General features: G+C 41.8%; 1 protein-coding gene across 4 annotated transcripts in view; it reads left to right on the top strand.

The window, feature by feature from the left end:
* The window catches only part of LOC139752847 (ileal sodium/bile acid cotransporter-like), a 79,907-nt gene that overhangs the window by 43,184 nt on the left and 9,042 nt on the right, over window positions 1-27,681 (top strand). For all 4 annotated transcript variants that reach the window (XM_071668807.1, XM_071668808.1, XM_071668809.1 and 1 more), the window contains 7 exons: window positions 1,216-1,380; window positions 2,264-2,470; window positions 20,737-20,911; window positions 21,885-22,038; window positions 25,303-25,417; window positions 26,054-26,240; window positions 27,010-27,137. In XM_071668807.1, the coding sequence (XP_071524908.1) occupies window positions 1,216-1,380; window positions 2,264-2,470; window positions 20,737-20,911; window positions 21,885-22,038; window positions 25,303-25,417; window positions 26,054-26,240; window positions 27,010-27,137 (1,131 nt within the window). The remainder of the gene's footprint in view (window positions 1-1,215; window positions 1,381-2,263; window positions 2,471-20,736; window positions 20,912-21,884; window positions 22,039-25,302; window positions 25,418-26,053; window positions 26,241-27,009; window positions 27,138-27,681) is intronic.

Here is a 27,681-nt window from a genome sequence, read left to right as displayed (position 1 = left end):
ATATTTTTTTTTTTTTTTTTTTTTCTTTCAAAGTATTCGCCATTTCCCGCGTTAGCGAGGTAGCATTAAGAACAGAGGACTGGGCCTTTGAGGGAATATCCTCACCTAGCCCCCTTCTCTGTTCCTTCTTTTGGAAAATTAAAAAAAAAAAAAGAGAGGGGAGGATTTACAGCCCCCGCTCCCTCCCCTTTTAGTCGCCTTCTCCGACACGCAGGGAATACGTGGGAAGTATTCTTTCTCCCCTATCCCCAAGGACAATATATATATATATATATATATATATATATATATATATATATATATATATATATATATATATATATATATATATATATATATATATAAATATATATTTTTTTTTTTTTTTTTTTTTTTTTGCTTTGTCGCTGTCTTCCGCGTTTGCGAGGTAGCGCAAGGAAACAGACGAAAGAAATGGCCCAACCCACCCCCATACACATGTATATACATACACGTCCACACACGCAAATATACATACCTACACAGCTTTCCATGGTTTACCCCAGACGCTTCACATGCCTTGATTCAATCCACTGACAGCACGTCAACCCCGGTATACCACATCGATCCAATTCACTCTATTCCTTGCCTTCCTTTCACCCTCCTGCATGTTCAGGCCCCGATCACACAAAATCTTTTTCACTCCATCTTTCCACCTCCAATTTGGTCTCCCACTTCTCCTCCTTCCCTCCACCTCCGACACATATATCCTCTTGGTCAATCTTTCCTCACTCATTCTCTCCATGTGCCCAAACCATTTCAAAACACCCTCTTCTGCTCTCTCAACCACGCTCTTTTTATTTCCACACATCTCTCTTATCCTTACGTTACTTACTCGATCAAACCACCTCACACCACACATTGTCCTCAAACATCTCATTTCCAGCACATCCACCCTCCTGCGCACAACTCTATCCATAGCCCACGCCTCGCAACCATACAACATTGTTGGAACCACTATTCCTTCAAACATACCCATTTTTGCTTTCCGAGATAATGTTCTCGACTTCCACACATTCTTCAAGGCTCCCAGGATTTTCGCCCCCCTCCCCAACCCTATGATCCATTTCCGCTTCCATATATATATATATTCCTCAGTTGCTTGTGAGATTTCCTCCTGTTAAGGCATACTCCCTAACGTATACCATCAAATATTCCTTATTTGCATGTGACATTTGACCCTATTCCTACCCGCAGATGGTGGCCAAAGTGACGTGGATCAGCGAGCCGGTGGAAGGCGCCCCTGAGGAGGACAACATGACTGACTACACCAACGTCACCTACCACGGCTACATCAACATCTCGGCCCTATTCTTGGGCTACAACGACCTCCACCTGAAGCTCTACGATAAGGATAATGTGGTAAGTTGCGAGTCTGGCAACTCGATACTGTCGTGTTATGCGCTACAACAACATGAGTAATGGTACTCTGGGTTATACATTCCGGTAACACACACACACACACACACACACACACACACACACACACACACACACACACAAGGTTAAGAGACGGGGACAACTAAGGTGTAAACCTCTTATCCCTTCGTAACACATTCTCGCTTGTGAGATGGAATCCTGCCCTTTCAACAAGGAAAAGACATGAGAGGGGTAGAGAGTTCCAGAACTTCCAGGTGTAGGGAGAGAAATAGATATCAAAACGGCCCACCCTTAAGTTGCCAATGGCCACACTGATTATGCAACGCAGTAACTTACGGAGTCTTATGTGCCTAGCTAATGGTGGGACAGCAGTATTTGACACCTCTCCGGAGAACATACCAAAGTAGTACTTAAAAACGAGCTACAGAAAACGGTTTTGCATCCCACTTGCTCGGTGAAATCGGTTGATGGCTATGAGGGATCTCACATGGCTCCAGTAATGTAACTTAACACGAAAGTTTAAGTTCTGGAAGTGGTGAACAGTTGATAATGTTAAAGTTCCATTTCTAATCCTTGCCACGACATCTGGTCTGAAAGATATACATAAGCTTATTCAAACAATAATCTGACACTCAAAGACATATTGTCATTCCTCTTTATATCTTCAAATAATCAGAGCAGAATATGTCGAGTATAAAGAGTATAAATGACATATTGGCATTCCTCTTTATATTTTTCCTATTGTCAACGCAAAATACGTCGAGTCTAAATGACCGACAGATTCTAATCTGAACAGACAGATGTATGTCAGCCATATTGAAGTACAACGAAATCTTGTTTTCTTATATATATTTTTTTCTAACAGTCTGTAGCATCTGGGAGGATGAAGATGACGGTGTTCCTGTCTTACCAGAACATCACAGACATCTTCACCTTGCTGCTGGCTGTCCTCGTCGGCTTCGTCTACTTCTTCATGGGCGCCACACTCGACCTGAAGGTGGTGAAGGGCATCATCAAGAAGCCGGTGGGTCCCTTCGTCGGTGTCTTCTGTCAGTACGCCTTCATGCCCACGGTGAGTACCTGGGGAGAGAAAGAGAGAGAGAGAGAGAGAGAGAGAGAGAGAGAGAGAGAGAGAGAGAGAGAGAGAGAGAGAGAGAGAGATGCAAGGAGAAGACAGACAGATACAAGTATATGTCTCCTGTATCACAGCTACAGTCGTGTATACAGATTCATTTCTAAACTTGTTCACTTCTTTCCAAAAAAAAAAAAATGTTTATCTTCGTGTTGCTTTTTTACATTCGTGTTAGATTTTGCGAGTGATCTCATAGATCGTAGTATTAGCTGACCACAAGCCTGCCATCAGTACCGACGTGGCCGGACGCAGCCCTAACCACGATCAGTGATGTTACTGATGCCTCCTACCCTCACTTCACTGGCTTCCGTAATACAGCGGTTAGCGTTGCTGACTTTTTGATATTTACTCACGGGCCAGCCAGCCCGCGTGCAGTTCGTGGGCGCGGAAGTCGGTCCTTAAGGTTAAGCTAGGTAGGTAGGTAGGTAGGAGAGAGAGAGAGAGAGAGAGAGAGAGAGAGAGAGAGAGAGAGAGAGAGAGAGAGAGAGAGAGAGACCTTGTTGTGGGTAAACAATTCGTTTATCACCTGGGATGTCCCGCCAATACACTGGCTGGTGTGTGTCAGTAAACAATGTTAGGCAAGCTTCGTAATTATTATCGTTATCGTTATTATTATTATCATTATCATTTTTTATGTATACGAGACATCGTCATGATGACACTCGGAATTTTACTGCATATGTAAAGGAGCGGTTTGTAAAGTCGTCAGCAATATGGTGGACGCCAAATGTAAACTTACAGGACGCGAGACAACGTCTTCGCTAAGATGACGATGGTCGAGCACTGTGAGGGCGAGGCTACATAAACACCCGCCCCCCCCGCTAGAGACGGTCTGGCACACACGAGAACCGATTCCATCCCTTTAAAAGTCACACCACCGACACATATTACAAGCAAGTTCAACTGAAGTTCAAGAAGAATATCATAAGCAGTTTACAATATGATAAAGATATGGAATTTCGAATATTGGCGACATGTGGAAACCTCGGAGAAACAAGTGATATCTATATCTACTTTGCAGGAAAATTACGACAGTGAAACTTTTTGATTTTTTGGGAGAAATACCTTTGAGCTCACTTCATCTTCCGTACAATGACTCAATAAATGCAACTAAAGCCTAACTACATTGACATTTAGACTCAAACGTTCGTGCTATGTGATGGCTGGCAACAGTGGAGGAGGCTTGGGTATATGGTGGCCGCCAGGTGGCTGTAACAGATGCCAGACCCAGAGTTATTGTGATGTGTTACTTTGTCTTCAACCCGCTGCGTCATCCTCCGCTGCACCACTGTCAACACACCGTCCTAACTGGCTAACATCCACAGTGTTAACCACTTCCCTCTTGTAAGCGACCATAAATATTAATGCAGATTCTCGTCACAAAGTTATACACCTCACGTCTCTGTGGACTCACCCAGCCATGATTGCGTTACCATCACCTGCCTCACTGGTGAGGAACTCTTCTACTTCGTCAGTGATCAAGTACGATTTCAAGAACATTGCGTATCGTCTACTGCGGGTCAGGGGAACAGCGATGACCCGTAGTAGCAGTGTGTTCACGGACGGCGTCGTGTTAGCGGCGGTAAAACTAACACAAAACAAATCAGTTATGACGATTGTGTCAGCTGGGGGTCCCTCCCGCGGCCCGCCCTCTCCACCTGCGCCTCGTCTCACCCCAGATTTCCCCAGCACCCGGGCAAGTGTTGTCACCAACCACTAAGAATGACGTAGGAAATCACGTGATGAGCTTTTTTCGAAGTGGGGATTAATTCGGTCGATGATAGTGGCCTGGTGAGAACGGTAGCTGGGGACTGTGTGCCTCACTGGCTGGGGTTGATCAATCAACGAAGATTAAAATGGTTTTCTTGAGTAAGGGATTAACATACGGAATTGTATTGATAATAGGTTATCTTAATGATAGGAACCGAGCACACACACACACACACACACACACACACACACACACACACACACACACACACAAACACACACACACACACAAACACACACACACACACACACACACACACACACACACACACACACAGTCTAGTACATGGTTGATGAAAGACACAAAGTGAAATAAGGAAATAACTTTCAGGATTGTGTGTGTGTGTGTGTGTGTGTGTGTGTGTGAAAGACATCGTCCCTAACATGTCGCCAGAGTCCTACATCAGGAGACAAACTCTCCACTGACAAATATTTGTTGAGCTTTCATGGAGAAGGAAATACCTAGCAAGTTGTTCACGTCCTACACAAGACCAAAACTAGAATATGCTTCTCCAGTTTGGCCACCGCATCTCAAGAAACACAAAGAGCAAATAGAGTCCAGAAGAGAGCAACGAAGATGGTATCAGAACTGAGAAAGCTGAGTGACAGGTAAAGGCTAGAGACTTTAATTATGCCTACCCTGGAAGAGAGAAGAGTGAGGGGTGACCTGATCACAAACTCTATATCATTAAAACAGATGCATGACGTGGACAGTTGACAATTCTTCGAGAGGTTTACAGGTCGAGCAACCACAGAACATTACAAGATATTAAGTCAGATTTTTTGTAGAAAAAGATATAAAGAAATACATTTACACGATGACTGAGGACATGGTTGATGTTGACAGCATAAGAGATTGAAGAAGATGAACAGCAATAGAGAATGGTTGGGTGATGGGGACCTACGGGTGTAGAACTTCCTCATCATACATACAGTGCAGATAGATGATGACACAGAAACACACAAACGATAGATGGTAACCTGGTTTAGTCTAGGTGTGTGTGTGTGTGTGTGTGTGTGTGTGTGTGTGTGTGTGTGCACAGAAAAGTAAAGACAGAGGACTTATGTACGTGCAAGGCTAAGAGATGGACACGACGATTATAAACTTTCTTCCTAACACACAAATAGTAATCACGCACCTGACCAGATGACAACCTTCAAGTATTAAGCCATCTTGATGACGTAGACAGTGAACACGTCATGTAGACAGTGAACACGTCATGTAGACAGTGAACACGTCATGTAGACAGTGAACACGTCATGTAGACAATGAACACGTCATGTAGGCAGTGAACACGTTATGTACACAGTGAACACGTCATGTATATAGACAGTGAACACGTCATGTATATAGACAGTGAACACGTCATGTATATAGACAGAGCAACCAGACACCATAGCATGAAACTCAGCATGATACTATTTGGAAAAGATTTTCAGAGAAACTTTTCTTTTTTATATATATATTAGCATAAGAATGGTGGACGAGTGGACTATACTGAATGACGAGATTGTAGACGTGGACAACATAAGAGATGCTCAGAATCTGTATGATGGTCAGTTCAAGGCACAGCGACCCTCACGTATAAAAACTCTCTCCCTGAACAACACCAAAAGGTAATTCCAGTTCGTAATGACATACACAAACAGAACACTTTTCTCAAGACTCATTACGTAGCTTTCTGAAAAGCCTCGCTCCGCCCCTCACCACGCCTTCTTTAGCCCGTCTGACCCACGCTGACTGACCCACCCACCCACCCACCACCTTGCCACGCCCCTAACCAAACAAGCGGTACCCGGAGCCGCCATGTTTGCTGACCGTCATGCGGTTACCCGCTAGAAGAGGGGGGGGGGGGGTTTAAGAGAGCGAGTCATGCCCCCCCCCCCCCTCCCCGGTCTCTTCTCCTTTCCATCCCCTTCCCATTCGTGGAAGAGTGAGTCTCGCAAACACACGCGCTGCTCACGTCCCGTCTCATAATACCTGGTACCACTATGTCTTATTCCCAGTCTTGTGTCGGCCGGATACACTACCAGTCACCTACACGTCACTAGAGACGTGGTTCATCCTGGGATGAAAACTGTTCCAGAGCGAAAATATCTGAAAAAAATCCAAAATGTGTCGATATCAGACGTTGATGTACCGCCTTTTTGACCGAAATGTAGGAAATGCCGCTGCTGACCCGCATGACGTCATTCGTTCTCAAGGGCTCCGGAATTTCTAGGAACACTCATGGAAGTGAAAAGTTAACAATTATTACAGTCATGAGGCCCATGAGCCGCTGTGAAGTTGCCAGAGAGGAATCACCAAAATCCAAACTGTGTTTCACAGAGTTACATAAACACACAGACACAAGGACAGGGCGAGGTGTCCGGCCTGAACAATACTGATGAAGTTGCTGTCCACTTATAAACAGAAGAAGAAAAGGATCACAAGGCAAAGAAAAGCTCCTTCCTTACCTTCCTCCACTCCCTCCGGCAACACGCCGGACGGGAAACATAAAAAATACCTTGCAGGAGTAATATGTCTGAAGGAAACTTGGACAGGAAAATCAGAAAGCAGGATGAACATGAATTAATCAAGCTTTCCATCACTTTTTGTCATAAAAGGTTCAACAACTTTTGAACCCAAGTTTTGCGACTTCCTATCTCTATATTACTCTTGATGTGGAACGATAACACACTAATTCCTTCTTGTTCCCTTAAATCAGGTGATGCGAGTTGGTCAGTGGGGGTAAGTTACCCCAGCATGACCAGGGAGAGATCAGTGGTCGAGAAAGTATCATAATATACCATTACGTTATGACGATCAATGAAAAGAACTGTTCACTACCTGAGAGACAGGTGACGTTCACGGCTAATTATGAACATATGAACAGTCTTGTTATGAACATCATGGTCTGGGGAGCTTATGCCACGCGTCGACAATCTCGCTGGTAAAGAAGTATCTTCTGCGCAACACTGGTTTAATTTGGTAACGTCTTGAGTTTTAGGCCATTTGGTCTCGTTGGTGTGGTAGCAGCACTAGCGCAAGTGGAATGGTCTAAGCGGAAGGTATTAACGGTCGGTAGTGCACCAACGGTAATGGATTAGGTAAAGGTAAACTACCAGTAGCCGTGGTGATAGTACCACTCTGCTGTAGTGCTGGTTGTCACACCTCAGTGTTGGCAGTAATGATTCGCATGATGTTACAAACACGTCTAGTTCTTAACACGTATGTTAATCAAGGATGAACGGCATCCAAACGCTGTGTTCGTATGAACCTGCAGGTAAATACTACTACTACTACTACTACTATATTACTACTACTACTACTACTACCACTACTACTACTTCTACTACTTACAGCAACCACTACTATACTACTACTTCTACTACTACTACTACTATTACGACCACTGGGTCCCCTCCAGGCTGTTTGTGATGGTAGGTAAGATGTGAACTCGTAGATCAATGTGGTGAAGGTAGATATGCATAATGTTCAAAATGTGAAGAACACTGTGAATTTTTCATGGAGCTAATGACGCGCAAATATTGTCAGTATTGGAGTTAAAGATCTATCAAGGCTGTTCTAAAACGTGTTTGTAGTTCATGTTTTCAACCACTCTAACTGGTAGATCACTCCATATGTTTAACATTGCTGTAGGAAAAATACTTCGTCTCAATCGAGGTCAAACGTTTGTCTATGAGATCGTAACCATGACTACGAGGGAGATCAGATGTGTACCCCTGTGTAGGTCGTCAGATGTGTACCCCTGTGTAGGTCGTCAGATGTGTACCCCTGTGTAGGTCGTCAGATGTGTACCCCTGTGTAGGTCGTCAGATGTGTACCCCTGTGTAGGTCGTAGATGTGTTCCCCTGTGTAGGTCGGCAGATGTGTACCCCTGTGTAGGTCGTCAGATGTGTACCCCTGTGTAGGTCGTAGATGTGTTCCCCTGTGTAGGTCGGCAGATGTGTACCCCTGTGTAGGTCGTCAGATGTGTACCCCTGTGTAGGTTGTCAGATGTGTACCCCTGTGTAGGTCGGCAGATGTGTTCCCCTGTGTAGGTCGGCAGATGTGTACCCCTGTGTAGGTCGTCAGATGTGTACCCCTGTGTAGGTCGTCAGATGTGTACCCCTGTGTAGGTCGGCAGCTGTGTACCCCTGTGTAGGTCGTCAGATGTGTACCCCTGTGTAGGTCGTCAGATGTGTACCCCTGTGTAGGTCGGCAGATGTGTACCCCTGTGTAGGTTGTCAGATCGGCATTTGATCATTTTGAATGTCTGGGTCAGATCAACACTTAACCTTCGCTTTTCTAAACTAAATAGGTTTAAGTCGTTTAATTCATATCTCGCTTGTATTCATGACATCATTAAATTCTGGTCGTCGAGATCATTGTGAAGATCTTTACATTCTGCAAGTTTAAAACTGTCTATTTCAACACGACGGTCATGCTGACCAGCATCACACCGTGGCAATGTTCAAACTCAACTCAAAAGTAATTGGCCGGTGATCCGTTGCTCTGAGCTTTTCTCATAGTTCACCACTGTTAACAAGATCCTTAACTGTAGTTAGAACGAAATCTAATGTATTGTCGTCTCACGTAGGTTTATCAACTGTCTTAGGTCACTATCAAGCTGGTGTAGGTAAAGTCTACAACCCGGAGCTATTAGAAAAGGATTCTTCCCACTTGGGTAATGACATGTTGAAACTATCATAATCGAATGGTTTCCATCACAAAAAATTTAGGTTTCTGATTATACAGTCTTTCGTCTACCTCTGGTGTCAGCGCTGCAGGCCTATAAACTAACCCTACTATTATTTCCCTTAGAAATTTAGTTTTTATTTCTATGAAAAAAGATGAAACTGATTCTATCGACAGCAACAGCATTCTCCAGCCCAGGATTTAGATAAGCTTTATCAAAGCGCAAGACACCATCTCCTACATTATTTCCCTAATCACTGTTAAATATTGTGCACCCAGAAATTGTGTGTTTGGCTAGGAAATAAATGTCTAATTCTAATATTCAACCAAAATTCCAAAATACCAATTATATCAAATTCATATCCCGATACAGCTGTCTCTGACCACGAACATTTCTTACATATACTCCGTGTGTTAACACACAATATTCTAATACGTCAGACTTTCTTTTTTTAGTTGGTATGTGTATTTGCAGCTTTGGCAGTGGGAAGTGGTAGTATATATATATATATATATATATATATATATATATATATATATATATATATATATATATATATATATATATATATTTTTTTTTTTTTTTTTCTCTTTGTCGCTGTCTCCCGCGTTTGCGAGGTAGCGCAAGGAAACAGACGAAAGAAATGGCTCAACCCACCCCCATACACATGTATATACATACGTCCACACACGCAAATATACATACCTACACAGCTTTCCATGGTTTACCCCAGACGCCTCACATGCCCTGGTTCAATCCACTGACAGCACGTCAACCCCGGTATACCACATCGATCCAATTCACTCTATTCCTTGCCCTCCTTTCACCCTCCTGCATGTTCAGGCCCCGATCACACAAAATCTCTTTCACTCCATCTTTCCACCTCCAATTTGGTCTCCCACTTCTCCTCCTTCCCTCCACCTCCGACACATATATCCTCTTGGTCAATCTTTCCTCACTCATTCTCTCCATGTGCCCAAACCATTTCAAAACACCCTCTTCTGCTCTCTCAACCACGCTCTTTTTATTTCCACACATCTCTCTTACCCTTACGTTACTTACTCGATCAAACCACCTCACACCACACATTGTCCTCAAACATCTCATTTCCAGCACATCCATCCTCCTGCGCACAACTCTATCCATAGCCCACGCCTCGCAACCATACAACATTGTTGGAACCACTATTCCTTCAAACATACCCATTTTTGCTTTCCGAGATAATGTTCTCGACTTCCACACATTCTTCAAGGCTCCCAGGATTTTCGCCCCCTCCCCCACCCTATGATCCACTTCCGCTTTCATGGTTCCATCCGCTGCCAGATCCACTCCCAGATATCTAAAACACTTTACTTAATCCAGTTTTTCTCCATTCAAGCTTACCTCCCAATTGACTTGACCCTCAACCCTACTGTACCTAATAACCTTGCTCTTATTCACATTTACTCTTAACTTTCTTCTTTCACACACTTTACCAAACTCAGTCACCAGCTTCTGCAGTTTCTCACATGAATCAGCCACCAGCGCTGTATCATCAGCGAACAACAACTGACTCACTTCCCAAGCTCTCTCATCCCCAACAGACTTCATACTTGCCCCTCTTTCCAAAACTCTTGCATTTACCTCCCTAACAACCCCATCCATAAACAAATGAAACAACCATGGAGACATCACACACCCCTGCCGCAAACCTACATTCACTGAGAACCAATCACTTTCCTCTCTTCCTACACGTACACATGCCTTACATCCTCGATAAAAACTTTTCACTGCTTCTAACAACTTGCCTCCCACACCATATATTCTTAATACCTTCCACAGAGCATCTCTATCAACTCCAGATCCATAAATGCTACATACAAATCCGTTTGCTTTTCTAAGTATTTCTCACATACATTCTTCAAAGCAAACACCTGATCCACACATCCTCTACCACTTCTGAAACCACACTGCTCTTCCCCAATTTGATGTATATGTGTATATATGTATATACATGTGTATATATATCTGATGTTTCCCGCGTTAATGCCAGGATCGGACTAAGAGCGGCCCCTCGGCCACCCACCCACTCTGTCATGAACAATGCACGGAGACACCAGAGCCCACCATCCACAGCCAAGCGGCCGTAATCATTAGTAATCATATCATGAGAGGTTGTAATCATTAGTAATCATATCATGAGAGGTTGTAATCATTAGTAATCATATCATGAGAGGTTGTAATTATTAGTAATCATATCATCAGAGGTTGTAATCATTAGTAATCATATCATCAGAGGTTGTAATCATTAGGAATCATATCATCAGATGTTGTAATCATGACCTTGTAGCACTAATGACAGTCACCACACAGACGTGTCACAGACTATTACGGGTAGAGGTGACCCACATGACCATGAGTACAGATGGTGGTAATGATCATGGTATTTAACCTTTCCGTGTCATGTAGTGCTGGAGTACGGGAGTTGATGCCATTGGTGGTAATGATTGTTGTTTCCTTCGTCAAATAACAGCTGGGAATAATGCTAATTACGTCATCAGTGACGATGGATTTCGTCACACCGTTGTCTGTCAAGTGGTGGTAGGAACGCTGGCGGTGTTGGTAGTGTTGGTAGCAATGGTGGTGGCAGTGTGACTGACAACAGAAGTCGTCTCAACTGTATTAACAAGGAGGACTTTGACCACACTGATCTGTGAGTTCCTGGTGTCTTCCACCATCACAAACAGCTTCGTCTCTAGAGACCCGACCGCTAGTCTGTACAATGCTATTTGAATTCCTTTTGTCATGTCGTAGACATGATGACCTGGCCTTTGACCTAAACGTTATTGGACGGGTCAGAGACCGAGCCATCATGACGCGTAAGGTCATGCGAAGAAGGTCATAACGCAACGAAGACAATAATTTGATGCATTATCTTCTAACATTATATAATTTCGCCATCCGTGATCTCCCTTGCATTATAATTTCCTATTCTACGCTTGAGTTTCTTTTTGTATTTGAGTTCCTGGGGAATATTACGATGATATGGCAAAGACAAACTTACGTAGGTCGTGACACAGCCATCTTAAGACACGATAAACAATGTACCCTGTGATGGCAACACTATGACGTCACAGCTGGGTGCGTCACTGAGATCCGTTGATTCCACAAACTTGTATTGACTGATGAGTCGACATTTACTATGTACATTTATAATAATTTAGTCAAATACCACAAGTACAGATTTAGGAAGGATCTGACAAACATTAGGAAGCAAAGTGTTGCACAAAATACAAGAATTCTCTTGTATACTCGACTTCTCCATTGTTTCTGCGAAACATCGGCATATAATGTTGCCATAATATTTGAAGTTTCATCTTGGGTGAAACTGATAGCAGTAGTAGGTGGAGAATATCCAGTTCGAGAAATCGATAAAGAATAGACTGGTTTGATATAATGGGCTCTGATTGGTTGATTTTAACCTTAGTACCTCATAACGTCAGTAATGTCAACCAATAAGAGCCTTACCGTTTTTCGCTGATTCATCTACATTATCCATTCTCTCTGACGTCAGTGATGTTTAACCAATCAGGGAAACTGACGGTTAAGCAGCATTTTATCTTTATTTTCGTTTCAGCGGAGTTTTACTTGCGCTACGTGTGTCACTGTATTTAAAAAAAGAATATTAAGAGTTAGTGACAGACAACAGGCGTCTACGTCCCAGTATTTGACCGTACTAGAGTAATATTGACTTTCAAATTCAAGATGGAATGGGAAAAGAAGGCAAACTGCCCTCTCTAGCTGTGTTGATAAATAGAGAATCTGCTCGTTTGTCCTTTAAGATCTACAGGAAACCTACCAACTCTTAAGAGATGTATTCATTATTTCTCAGTACACGATTCTTCTATTGAAATGTCTGTAGTTATGTCTACGTTTTTAAGAGCACTACGGATGTGTGATCCCACAGGCCTGGTAGATGAATGTAGTCATATAAGACGTATCTCTAGGCAGTTATATTATCCCAATTGGTTTGTGAACAACGCTTACTGGAAAGCCAGGAAGACATTTTATGCTTCTCGTAACAAAAAATGTGATAAATATGGGCAAATCTAAATGTTTAGTGATGCCCTGTTCTCTCAATTTAGTTAATACAATACTTGTTCTGAAAAAAAAAACTGCTTGTAATGTTGCTTTCCAGTACTATAACACCATCAGCAAGACCTTGATAGATAGTAGGTCAAATCATGCAACAATTGGGAGTGTTTACGCCGTTAAATGCAAGACACGTAAATATATTATGTAGGCCAGACTGGTAAAACTGTAGCGGAGAGGTGTTATTGGCACCGACATTCAGTACGCAGGGATGACCACAAAAATGCGTACGCTAAACATTGTCATGAAAATGATCACCCGTTAGATTTTGAAAATCCCGTTATTTCATACCTCTTTACTGATTCAGCCACGTGCAACGTCATTGAATCTGTCTTATTTGCTAATACCAAGAACTTTAATTTGTCCTCAGGCAATTTCAAAGCCCATCCTAACATTAACCAAATCATTCTGAGAGAATTGACAAAAGACGAAAACATGAAAAAGTTGTTCAAGACACACCCAGCTACCCAGGTCAACCCCAGCCATGTGACCCCCCCTTAGTCACTCTCTCTTACAACTGTTACGACCAGACAAAGCAGACAGTGTTTGGTCTATAATGATTGGTGTTGGACGGCGGAAGTCAAGTGTGATGGGATTTAAATAACTTTGTTAAGTCCTGGTACCTGATGAGATGGATTGTCTCCACGGAACATGTCGTGCCACATGTATAGAAAAATGACGTTATATAAAATTGTATGAACTCCTACTGAAGTACGATTTTACCTTCATATTATCATCACGGACAAGTGTGATCATATATATATATATATATATATATATATATATATATATATATATATATATATATATATATATATATATATCGTAAGAAGGTATTAATTTGATGATATCACTGAAGAAAAAAGATCTCTAAGAGTTATTTTGCCGACGGATAAATCGGCATTAGTAGTTCAAAGGTTATTTTGCCGATACTGTTTACTTGACCAAATTTGCGACATAATTTATCAACTGATCTTATAAATAATACGGGAGTTTCATTATTGATTCACGATGAGATGAGCTAGGGTGGAGGGGTCGGGGAAGCTGAGTCACATCCTTAGGGATTAATAAATGTTAAGTTGTTCGACAGTTTCAACCCAACACTTTCCTTGTACTTCAAGATGGCGACGGGTAAGAGAGCTCTCTGACGTCTCCCGCTGGACGAAATGAAATGAAAATTAATGTTTTTTTTTCGCTCATCACAATTGATATAATGAATCTCTAGTTGTCGAAAAACAATAGATTTACTTTTTTGAGGAAAGTCGATAGATCTTGTAACTATGTCTATCGTGTTGGAAGGGAAATGAGCCTGATGTGTATGTGGAATCGGATACTAAGGAGGTAATGTCTCACATGTTGTGTCCAAGACAGCAGGGAAGGTGAAGACAACATAAAGGAAAGTGATGTTATATCGGCATCATGTCGTTTGACCCACCGCTGCCAATAGACGGGCTAGAGAAGCACTCCGTTTTCTTTATGGAAAATACGTTTTCTGTCGTCAGTGTTGCCAGCGTCTGGGGCGACAAGAGATGTGCTGGCAGTGTTGAAAAGGCGATGGAGAACACTGGGGGAACTCAAGGATTACGCAAGCGGTAGAGAGATCAGGTGTTACGCAAGCAGCAAGACGGATGAGGGATACGCTAGTGGCAGAGAGGTCAAAGGTTATGCAAGCAACAGGAGGGTTGAGGGCTATGCAAGCAGCAGGCAGGTCAAGGGTTACGCAGGCAGCAGGCAGGTCAAGGGTTACGCAGGCAGCAGGCAGGTCAAGGGTTACGCAGGCAGCAGGCAGGTCAAGAGTCACGCAGGCAGCAGGCAGGTCAAGAGTCACGCAGGCAGCAGGTGGTCAGGTGTTACGCAGGCAGCAGGCAGGTCAAGGGTGTCCAGACCTCCACCCGGGCGAGGTCACGCCCCGAGTGGAGAGTGACCTTGGGCGAGGCTGTGTCGTCCACAATTGGCGAAAGCAGCTTATGGTCTCGTCAGAAAACCCTTCGCTTTACAGGAATCCAAACTCTCCCTGCTGCTGAATGTAGCGTAGCCTTAGAACTGCAGGAACCCCTACAGAAGGGGGTTCTGAGGTTATAACCCCCCCCCACCTCCTTTGTGAAAGGGGTTCTGCGTTGTATGATACATTTCACAAATAGACTATTGTATTGATCAAATCACAATCTAATGTATTGATCAAATCACAATCTAATGTATTGATCGAATCACAATCTAATGTATTGATCAAATCACAATCTAATGTATTGATCGAATCACAATCTAATGTATTGATCAAATCACAATCTAATGTATTGATCGAATCACAATCTAATGTATTGATCGAATCACAATCTAATGTATTGATCGAATCCCAATCTAATGTATTGATCGAATCCCAATCTAATGTATTGATCAAATCACAATCTAATGTATTGATCAAATCACAATCTAATGTATTGATCAAATCACAATCTAATGTATTGATCAAATCACAATCTAATGTATTGATCAAATCACAATCTAATGTATTGATCAAATCACAATCTAATGTATCGATCAAATCACAATCTAATGTATTGATCAAATCACAATCTAATGTATTGATCAAATCACAATCTAATGTATTGATCGAATCACAATCTAATGTATTGATCAAATCACAATCTAATGTATCGATCAAATCACAATCTAATGTATCGATCAAATCACAATCTAATGTATTGATCAAATCACAATCTAATGTATTGATCAAATCACAATCTATTGTATTGATCAAATCACAATCTAATGTATTGATCAAATCACAATCTATTGTATTGATCAAATCACAATCTAATGTATTGATCAAATCACAATCTAATGTATCGATCAAATCACAATCTAATGTATCGATCAAATCACAATCTAATGTATTGATCAAATCACAATCTAATGTATTGATCAAATCACAATCTATTGTATTGATCAAATCACAATCTAATGTATTGATCAAATCACAATCTATTGTATTGATCAAATCACAATCTAATGTATTGATCAAATCACAATCTAATGTATTGATCAAATCACAATCTAATGTATTGATCAAATCACAATCTATTGTATTGATCAAATCACAATCTAATGTATTGATCAAATCACAATCTAATGTATTGATCAAATCACAATCTATTGTATTGATCAAATCACAATCTATTGTATTGATCAAATCACAATCTTATGTATTGATCAAATCACAATCTATTGTATTGATCAAATCACAACAAACTGTGTATCAGCTAGCGAGACATTGTCACACATCATCAGCTGGTACAGCAATCACTTCTTTAACCTTTGACCTCGGACACGCTCGTAGCGCAAGAACTGTCCAGGATAACAGCAGCCACTGGTTCCTTCCCTGGTAATGGTGGCACACCCCTGACCCTGAGGGATGCTGTAAGAGCTGCTAAGACGCTAGATTACACACGGCTGTGTGAGCTCATCAAGACGAGGTCGACCTCGCGCGCTCATTTTTCTTTCTTTCTGTTGGTGAAAATCTGGCTGACTTAGCAGTGAGATGACTGGTTATAACACGGGTCGTAGAGGACGAGGGATGAAATGAACGACTTCCTTTTTGTTGTTTTGTTAACCCACCAACACGTATTCTGAGTCCAGATTGTAGTATATATATATATATATATATATATATATATATATATATATATATATATATATATATATATATATATATATATATATATATATATATATATTATCCCTGGGGTTAGAGGAGAAAGAAAACTTCCCACGTTTTCCCTGCGTGTCGTAGAAGGCGAGTAAAAGGGGAGGGAGCGGGGGGCTGGAAATCCTCCCCTCTCGTTTTTATATTTCCAAAAGAAGGAACAGAGAAGAGGGCCAAGTCAGGATATTTCCTCAAAGGCTCAGTCCTCTGTTCTTAACGCTACCTCGCTGACGAGGGAAATCTGTCAAGGAGGGTGTGAGATGTGTCATCAAAGAGAGTAAGAGGAAGGAAGAGATTGTTCAGTTACGTAAAAGGATTATGAAGCAGCTGGAAGGGAGCAAGCAGGGATAAGCACCGATTTAACGTTGACTTTATAGAGTTAATCCTGCTTATATAAGATGGTCTGTCAGTTAAGGGAATGGCGGCTGTTGTGGTTCATAAGAACACATTGCATCACTTGGCTCTGTCATACAGACGCCGACAGATGAAAGGTATTATTTAACTATGTTATGTTTAGGTTTCAAGCTTATCAACAGCTGGGGTCGTTTGCCACCATCACACTCTCAAGCGACTACGTCCACGAACTGAAGAATACATCTGAACACCTTCGTCAGGAGTTGAGGATAGGTCCGAACACCTTCTTCAGGAGTTGAGGATAGGTCTGAACACCTTCTTCAGGAGTTGAGGATAGGTCTGAACACCTTCTTCAGGAGTTGAGGATAGGTCTGAACACCTTCTTCAGAAGTTGAGGATAGGTCTCAACACCTTCTTCAGAAGTTGAGGATAGGTCTGAACACCTTCTTCAGAAGTTGAGGATAGGTCTGAACACATTCTTCAGGAGTTGAGGATAGGTCTGAACACCTTCTTCAGGAGTTGAGGATAGGTCTCAACACCTTCTTCAGGAGTTGAGGATAGGTCTCAACACCTTCTTCAGAAGTTGAGGATAGGTCTGAACACATTCTTCAGGAGTTGAGGATAGGTCTCAAACCTTCTTCAGGAGTTGAGGATAGGTCTGAACACCTTCTTCAGGAGTTGAGGATAGGTCTCAACACCTTCTTCAGGAGCTGAGGATAGGTCTGAACACATTCTTCAGAAGTTGAGGATAGGTCTCAACACCTTCTTCAGGAGTTGAGGATAGGTCTGAACACATTCTTCAGGAGCTGAGGATAGGTCTCAACACCTTCTTCAGGAGTTGAGGATAGGTCTCAACACCTTCAGGAGTTGAGGATAGGTCTAAGATCACATACGTTCACACTCCTGCATGTGGCGCATGTCATGTTGTGAAGACTCTGGTTACTTATAACTTACTGAGGGAACTATTTATGGCCTCGCACTGAATAATCAATGTGTGTCAATGTTTTCTTTTATGACGTTGGAGTTGGGGTTTTTATGAGTGCTAAGATATCAGGCATTTTTTTTTATCTCTCAAGGCTTCGGGTCAAGAGGCAGTATAACCTTCCTGACCGTAACAACTGGTAACTGTGACGTGACGGCCCTTAACACCTCGGGCTTTATTGCATTTATGTGGGTCGTTACGTAAGTGGGACTTGATGGTTCGTTGTTAGCAGAGGTGTGTTACTACGCGGTCAGGCCTTATGAAGGTTATACTACAAACCTGAAGGACTTCTTACGCAACAAATAGATGTCATACACCTGGAAAGGGGATTTTATATATATATATATATATATATATATATATATATATATATATATATATATATATATATATATATATATATATATATATTATTTTTTCATACATATTCGCTTTATCCCGCACTAGCGAGGTAGTGTTAAGAACAGAGGTGTGAGCCTTAGAGGGTATATCCTCACTTGGCCCACCTCTCCGTTCCTTCTTTGGGAAAATCATAAATAGAGGTGGGGGGGGGGGGGGGGAGGGAGAGGATTTCCAGCCCCCTCGCTTCCTCCCCTTTTAGTCACCTTCTACGACACGCAGGGAATACGTGGGAAGTATTCTTTCTCGCCTATCCCCAGGGATATATATATATATATATATATATATATATATATATATATATATATATATATATATATATATATATATATATATATATATATATATACATATATATATATATATATATATATATATATATATATATATATATATATATATATATATATATATATATATATATATATATATATATATATATATATATTCTTTTTTTTTTTTTTAATTTTCCAAAAGAAGGAACAGAGAAGGGGGCCAGGTGAGGATATTCCCTCAGAGGCCCAGTCCTCTGTTCTTAACGCTACCTTGCTAATGCGGGAAATGGCGAATAGTTTGAAAGAAAGAAAATATATATATATATATATATATATATATATATATATATATATATATATATATATATATATATATATATATATATCGCTATGAGATGACTTTAGACTTTTTGCATTACATCTACACGAAGCAAAGTATATGAATGATATTCATCCATTTTGTAGGGAAATGAATGGCACTTTCCAGCTGCCTGCATCATGAATGAATCAGCTCCAGCCTCTCACTTTAAGAAAGTTCTTTCTCTTGTGCCACAGAGAAACAGTATCTCTGTGCTACGACAAAGAAAAACTACTTCCTTTTATCATTAAAAATTAACAAGTTCCCGTCATCCTTGAATCATAATGGAAATAGTTCTTTTTTCCTCTACGTGCCACGAAGGAAACATGTTACCCCTCACCCTTCCTCCCTGTATCACAGTGATAAGGTGGTTCCTTCCTGTCTGCGCCACAGCCCGATGCTAACCTTCAACCTTCACAACACATCCACAACTTCCTCTCCTCTTTGTACCCCTAACTAAACAAGCTTCTCTTCTGCCACCATCACCAACAAACAAGTATCCAGTCATCCTGTACTAAAGTTAAACAAGTTCTTCCCAAACCTGTGACTCAAATGAACGAAAATATCTCTCTATGCCTTTGCTTAATCTGCCAGCAAACAAGTTCCCATATATCTCTCTTGCACTATACATGAACGAGTCACTCTCCTTCCTGTCTGTGAACAGCAGTTTAAAAGGCATTGTGGCCAGCTCCGGTGCGGCATACATCATTATATATATATATATATATATATATATATATATATATATATATATATATATATATATATATATACCTCGCTGAGGCGGGAAATGGCGAATAGTATGAAAGATATATATATATATATATATATATATATATATATATATATATATATATATATATATATATATATATATATATATATATATAATATATATATGATGTAGGCACGGGTCTTTGAGCCAATACCTCACCATCAAATGAGACGAAGCTGGGGACATACCTGGTATTAAGACGTTTATCTCCAAATGTTGTAAAATTTACGAAAACCGTGTTGAGGATACATTACTGATGTGATACAATTAGGTCTCTGGTACAGTCCAAAGGCCTCAGCCACACATTGAGGGCATTTCCCTCAGTGTCTAGAGATCCGTCTAGTGGTTGTGTGGCTCGTGGTAAGTTCTGTTGCGTTAAGAATGTATAATTTTATATTATATGTCTATAAGTTCTCCGTATTTAAAAACTTCCTCCCTAACACTTGGGAATTTTCTCCCCATCAAGAGGAACTTCATCCCTCTCACTGGGAACTTAAGTCTTCCTCCCTATCACTGGAAATCTCCTTCCCATCTCACTGGGAGCGTCCTCCCCATCTCACTGGGAGCGTCCTCCCCATCTCACTGGGAACGTCCTCCCCATCACTGGGAGCATCCTCCCCATCACTGGGAGCGTCCTCCCCATCACCGTGAACTTCCTCCCCTTCTGATAACCTCCTCTCCCTTCCATTATCAACGCTCGCTCCTGCCACTCCACACTCACTCCTGTCCCAGTATCCCTCACTATAACCTCACACAAGAACCTTCTTCCTCCTGAAGATCGCCTTCGGGCTGGGCCTGGTCATCTTCCCGGACGACGCCCTCCTGCGGCTGGGGCTCTTCCTGAGCGGGAGTTGCCCGGGGGGAGGAGCCTCCAACATGTGGACCCACCTGCTGGGCGGCTCCCTCGACCTCTCCATCATGATGACCGCGGTCTCCACCATCGTCTCCTTCGGTAAGCTTCTTCTTCTTCTTCTTCTCTCTCTCTCTCTCTCTCTCTCTCTCTCTCTCTCTCTCTCTCTCTCTCTCTCTCTCTCTCTCTCTCTCTCTCTCTCTCTCTCTCTTACGGATTTTGGTTGATATTTTGTTGTGTTCTTAAAAAATCTCTAAGGATTTTACAGGGTATGGCACAAGTTTTGGCTTACTTAATTTCACTTGTTTGAGTTTCCCTCTTCTGTCTATTCTCTATATCGTAGTTTCTATGTGTTCCACTCCAGTGGTCGTTGATGGAGCGGCTTCCCACTCTGGTTTTATCAGCAGTGGTGTCCCTCAAAGTCCTGTAGGACTGCATACTCCGCCTCGCCTCTCCATAAAGATCACTTTTCCTCGCCCTCTAACTCTAATCCTTATTTCGACTGACTTGTCCAGACTGCGATCTTCAACTCATCTTCCCTCACTTTCTCACTCTGACACTCGTTCTATATCTCACACTGAACTACCTTCCCTTTTAATCTGGACGTACGTAGTGTCCCCAGTGGGGCAAGTAGTGACCTGGTATAATTTAGCTGAGTCTGCCCATATTTCTTTCTTATTCTCCCTCGTATCCTCTTCATTAACCTAAAGACACTGCAGTTCAATCCCGCCTCTTGCACCTGTTAGGTGTACCCATATCCTGCTCGCCTTCCTAGAGATCCTGCTTAATGAGCACTACCATTTGTGCACCTCAGAAACTTGGGATGTGGCATACATGACAAAATGGTTTGTCTTCAGACAAGTTCTTCCATACGTGTATGAGACCTCATTCACCTCCCCTGTAGAGAGAACTGTTCCCACAATTTGGGATGGCACCGCTCCCGCCTCTCTTTTGACTAGAATGTAAATGCAATATATATATATATATAACACCTCAATGTGTATAGCAGTGTGGCTGTGTCTTCATTACCTTCTCACCAACAGTTTTGTTCCTCCCGCCCTCACTCCCCCACCAGTTTCCGTGCCCCTGTGGGTGTTGTTCATGGGTCCTGTGATCCTGGGGGGGAAGGATGCCTCCTTTGTCATCCCCTACGAGAACATCACCACCACCGTCATCTCCCTCATCGTCCCCTGTGGACTTGGCGTCCTCTTCCAGATCTTCCTCCCCAAGTAAGTCCCTTGGGTGACATGTATTTTGTCCAGAGTGGGTTATTTTGTCCAGAGTGGGTTATTTTGTCCAGAGTGGGTTATTTTGTCTGGAGTGGGTTATTTTGTCTGGAGTGGGTTATTTTGTCTGGAGTGGGTTATTTTGTCCAGAGCGGGTTAGTTTGTCTAGAGTGGGTTATTTTGTCCAGAGTGGGTTATTTTGTCTGGAGTGGGTTATTTTGTCCAGAGCGGGTTAGTTTGTCTAGAGTGGGTTATTTTGTCCAGAGTGGGTTATTTGTCTGGAGTGGGTCATTTTGTCCAGAATGGGTTATTTTGTCTAAAGTGGGTTATTTTGTCTAGAAAGGGTTATTTTGTCCAGAGCGGGTTATTTTGTCCAGAGTGGGTTATTTTGTCTAAAGTGGGTTATTTTGTCCAGAGCAGTGTACTTTGCTCAGAGCGGGTTATTATGTCCATAGTTGTGTATTTTGTCCACAGTGGGATATTTTGTCCAGAGCAGTGTATTTTGTCCAGAGCGGGTTATTTTGTCTATAGTGGGTTATTCTGTCTAGAGTGGGTTATCTTGTCTGGAGTGGGTTATTCTGTCCAGAGTGGGTTATTTTGTCCAGAGTGGGTTATTTTGTCTAGAGTGGGTTATTTTGTCTAGAGTGGGTTATTTTGTCTAGAGTGGTTTATTTTGTCTAAAGTGGATTATTTTGTCGAGAATGGGTTTTTTGTCCAAAGCGCATATTTTTTCCAGAGTGGGTTATATTGTCCAGACTGGGTTATTTTGTCCAGGGTGGGTCATTTTGTCCATAGCAGATCATTTTGCCTAGAGTGGGTTATTTTGTCTAGACTGGGTTGTTTTGTTCAGAGGAAGTTATTTTGTCCAGAGTGAGTCATTTTATCAAGAGTATGTAATTTTGTATAGAGTTGGTTATTTTGTTCAAGAGTGGGTTATTTTGTCCAAAGTGAGTTATTTCGTCGAGTGGGTCATTTTGTTCAGAGTGGGTTATTTTGTCTTGAGCAAACAATTTTGTTCAGAGTAGATCATTTTGTCCAGAGTGTGTTATATTGTCCAGAGTGGGCCATTTTGTCCTGAGTGGGTCATATTGTCTAGAGTTGGATATTTTGTTCATAACGGACTATTTTTCCTACAGTAGATTATTTTGTCCAGGATGGGTCAATTTGTCCAGAGTAGGTTTATTTTTTCGTTCAGAGTGGTTTATTTTGTCCAGAATAGGATGGTCACAGTGCATAGAATGTATTGTGTCCCACCTGAGTCCTATTACTGTATTTTGGCTCAGGTAACTCAGCTGTATGAATGTATCTTGTCCCTGGTCAGTTGTATATATGCATATCCGGCGAAAAATTCAGTCGTACAAATGCAATTATCCCCCAAGTAAATCAGGAATATAATTGCAATTATCCCCCAAGTAAATCAGGAATATAATTGCAATTATCCCCAGGTAAATCAGGAATATAATTGCAATTATCCCCCAGGTAAATCAGGAATATAAATGCATTTCATCCCAAGTAAATTAGTTTTATAAGTATATTACCCTAATGCCCTGTCTGGTCTTATCTTTAAGTAACCATGAAAGTGGATGAAGTTGAATACAAATGGTGTTATGAGAGATTTTATCCTCTATATTAACACAAATTTGTAAAAGTCTTTTATCATCTTAAATAGCTACTGTCCCGCTGTTCGTTCTGGGTAAGTCACTCTTGTAAAAAAAAATCTATTCGTACAAAGCTATCTATTTTTGTGTAATTGATTCACATTTGACTACAGATTTCTTATTGCTTACTGGTGTATCATTTTTGTCTCATTTACATTATGTAAAACATCATTTACACCAGGTAAGATGGTCTTGTGTGTTTTCAGAAAAATAGATTGTGTAGAAAATTTGTATATATATATATCCAAAATTATGTCATTTGTATCAATACATTTAGCTCCACATGAATCAGTGTTATAATGTTTAACTCCAATTGAGTCAAGTTAGCTTGCTTATGACCTTTGCCAAAAACAAGTCAGATGTGTATATGAAAAGTCTCAGGGACTTTTTTCCTTAAGTAATTCAACCTTGTAAGTGTGTTTCCTGCACCAAGTACGTCAGTTGTGTAAGTGTATCACATCTCAAGTTGGTTACTGGTATGGATGTATTTTCTCTTAAGTAAATCAGTTGAGTAAATATCCTATTTCTTTCAAGTCAGATGTGTCAATATCATTTCTTTCAAGTCAGTTGTGTAAATGCCTTTGCTATAGGGACGTCAGATGTGTAAATGCCTTTGTGCAAGTTAAGTCAGTCGTGTAAATGCCTTTTCTATAATGGAGTTCCTTCCGTTAGTCTGTTCTCTTTTAAGAATGGAATCATAACACCCTCTAAGATAAGTAACTTATTATCTATACTTTGCTCTCTTTAAGTAAGCCTCTATGTTTAGATTTCTCTCTAAGTAAGCCAGCCTATTCACACTTTTCTGTAAGTTAGCGACCCTATTTACACCTCTCTTTAAGTAAGCCACCCTATTTGGACTTATCTTTAAGCAACCCACCCTATCAGGACTTACCTTTAAGTAAGTCACCCTATCAGGACTTACCTTTAATTAAGTCACCTTATCTGGACTTACCTTTAAGTAAGCCAGCATATTCAGATCTCTTCAAGTACGTCACCTCCGTCAGAATTCACTTTAAGCAAGCAACTTTCTTATGATTTTTTTTGTAATCAAGTCACCTACACTAGATTTCTCTTCCAGAAAATGATTATCTTAATCAACCTCCAAGTGTTCTTTCTTGAATGAGGAATTATCTTAATAGCTTTTCTTCTAAAAAATCTTTATCTTTTTTCAAATCTATCTAGTTCCACTGTCCATACCAATCTTTTCCTTAATGAACGAATGATTTCTAACACATTCATATTCTCACATACATCTCTACCCTAACGTACTTTTGTCTTCACATTTTGTTCACCTTCAGTTCATTCGCTACGTCTCTATTGAATAACAAATCCTCTATAAGTAATGTAATCAACTATTCAATGTGAAGTTTTTGAGACGTGTTTACATCTAAGTTAAAACTTTGACGTAGAAATGAGTATCTGTTTGTGGTCTGATGTTTGATGTGAATATGTGTGTGTGTTTACCCAGAAGAATAATCATCTTTATACTACTACTACTACATCTACTACTACTACTACCACTACTATCACGCCCCTGTTTGGCCAACCCGTTTAATGCTGCTGTTTTAGTGACGTGTTTAACTCGCCTGTTCTTATCTTCCTGTTGCAGAGCTGTGAGGTACTGCGAGAAGGTAATCACGCCTTTGTCTGCCTTCAACATTCTCTTCACCTTCACGTTCGGTGTCTACTCTTACTTCTACATTTTCATCATATTCACCTGGAGGGTAAGATATATTATATATATATATATATATATATATATATATATATATATATATATATATATATATATATATATATATATATATATATATGATATGATTTTGTTCAAAGCTGTATTAACTTCGCTTGTACTATGTTCCTCATTGACCATAAACATGAATTTCATCCATTCATCTGCCTCATCCATCCCCTCACACTCTCATCCACTCCCCCACCCATTCATCCATTCTCTCACCCAAACCCTCGCCTTTACATTCCATCACTCACTAGCCTATCCATCTACATCCATATACCTCTCATCCAGCGGGTCATCCACTCATCTACTTACCTCCCAACAACCCCTCATCCACCGGGTCACCCACCCTTCATCCGTCGGTGTACCCACCCCTCCTCATCTGCCGGATCACTCTAACATCATCCACCTGTTGACCCAACACCTCATTTACCCGCACCTCATATCTATCGGATCACCCTCTATCATCCACCAGATCATCCACCCAATCACCCACCCCCTCATCAGTCAGGTCACGCACCACAACATCCATCGAGTCAACCACCCTTCATCCACCCCCGTCATCCGTCGGTTCACCCACCACCACCCCTCCTCACCCGCTCCACTTCCTCCATCTCTCGCACAGATGCTGCTGGCAGGGTTCGCACTGCCCCTGCTGGGTTACATGTCGGGGATGGTCCTGGCCAAGCTCTTCCGTATGTCCCTGCAGAAGGTCATCGCCATCAGCGTGGAGACGGGCGTCCAGAACTACACCATCGCCCTCATCATCCTCCAGATGACCCTAGACTCTCCTGCTGGGGAGCTCAGCGCAGGTCAGTCTCTCTCTCTCTCTCTCTCTCTCTCTCTCTCTCTCTCTCTCTCTCTCTCTCTCTCTCTCTCTCATTGGGGATCCCTCCTCTCTCTTTCTGGGGTCTATCTCTCTCTTGGTTGTGTGTGTGTGTGTGTGTGTGTGTGTGTGTGTGTGTGTGTGTGTGTGTGTGTGTGTCATGTCAACTACTATATTACCGTGACCCAATCACCTTGTAAACTATTCATCTCTTAATGTTCACCGTTAAGTACATAACTTCGTGTCAACCACATCATTACTACAGTTCACCCAACGTGTACCACAGTTCATCAGTGAATGTTCCACTGTTCATGCCAAGATGCATGATGTACACACCACACATTCTGTACCGTAATGCTGTCTGTATGTCTGTCACTGTGGCCACGTAGATGCACCTCACTCATGTTCATATCTAAAGCTGAGGAAGCATCCGTCAACAGCTTGATCTCAAGCTTTCTTGTTATATATTTTTTTCCATGTTAGCTGAGACGGCATGGGGGCAGCTGAGGCCCTAATCAAGGTCATTCCATTTTATCGACCAACCTCTAGGGGGAGTGGATGAACAGCTGGGTTGACTGTGGGGCCGACTTAACTATTTACAATCATGCCTTCCCAGTTCTGATAGTCTCATTTAAATGGCTACCAAGATTCAGTCAACTTTTTTTTTTCCCCTTCACTGTTTTCTCCACACCTCCGTACGTGTACCATCCATGTTACGAGGCAGAGGTTGACCTGTAAATGTATGTGTCCTGCAGTCATGCCTGGGGCTGCCACCCTCTTCACTCCGCTGCCGCTTGTGGTCGTCCTGGTGTGCAAGAAGATATACAACCACCTCAACCGAGGTCGTACCCTGGACATCTCCAGCCCAGCCACCGACGTCAAGGTGACCCACCCCTGACCTCTGTTATACTCTCCCCTTGACCCCACTCCTGACCTGTTATACTCTTCCCCTTGACCCCACTCCTGACCTGTTATACTCTCCCCTTGACCCCACTCCTGACCCCTATAACACTTCCCTCGAATCTACTCCTGATCCTCATAGTATGCCTCTTGACCCTCCTCCTAGCCCTCATAATCCCCTCCCCTCACTTGCTTCACTCTTTCCTCAGCTCTTTTATCGTTTCGCTCCGTATGCCCACCTGACCCAGTCTTGACCCTTCCTCATGCCATCCTAACCTGCAGATGTCTCAGTAGATCCTATGTTAGCACTTAATCCTCCTGACCTCATTTGACCCCATTCTAGCAATATTTGAGTTATCTTGATCCCTTATGACCACGTTCTACCCCCATATCATTTTGTTTCAACCAAATCTCTCTTCAAGTGACCCCATTTTGTACCTGCATGACCTGCGTGTGTATGATACAGTTTTTAAAATGCCTTATAATCTTCGACTCTATGTTCAACATACGTATACAGACTCCATCTT

Source organism: Panulirus ornatus, chromosome 13, assembly GCF_036320965.1.
Source record: "Panulirus ornatus isolate Po-2019 chromosome 13, ASM3632096v1, whole genome shotgun sequence".
Lineage (NCBI taxonomy): Eukaryota > Metazoa > Arthropoda > Malacostraca > Decapoda > Palinuridae > Panulirus > Panulirus ornatus.
The sequence above is the reverse complement of the archived record's forward strand: the minus strand, read 5'-3'. Positions and strand labels throughout refer to the sequence as shown.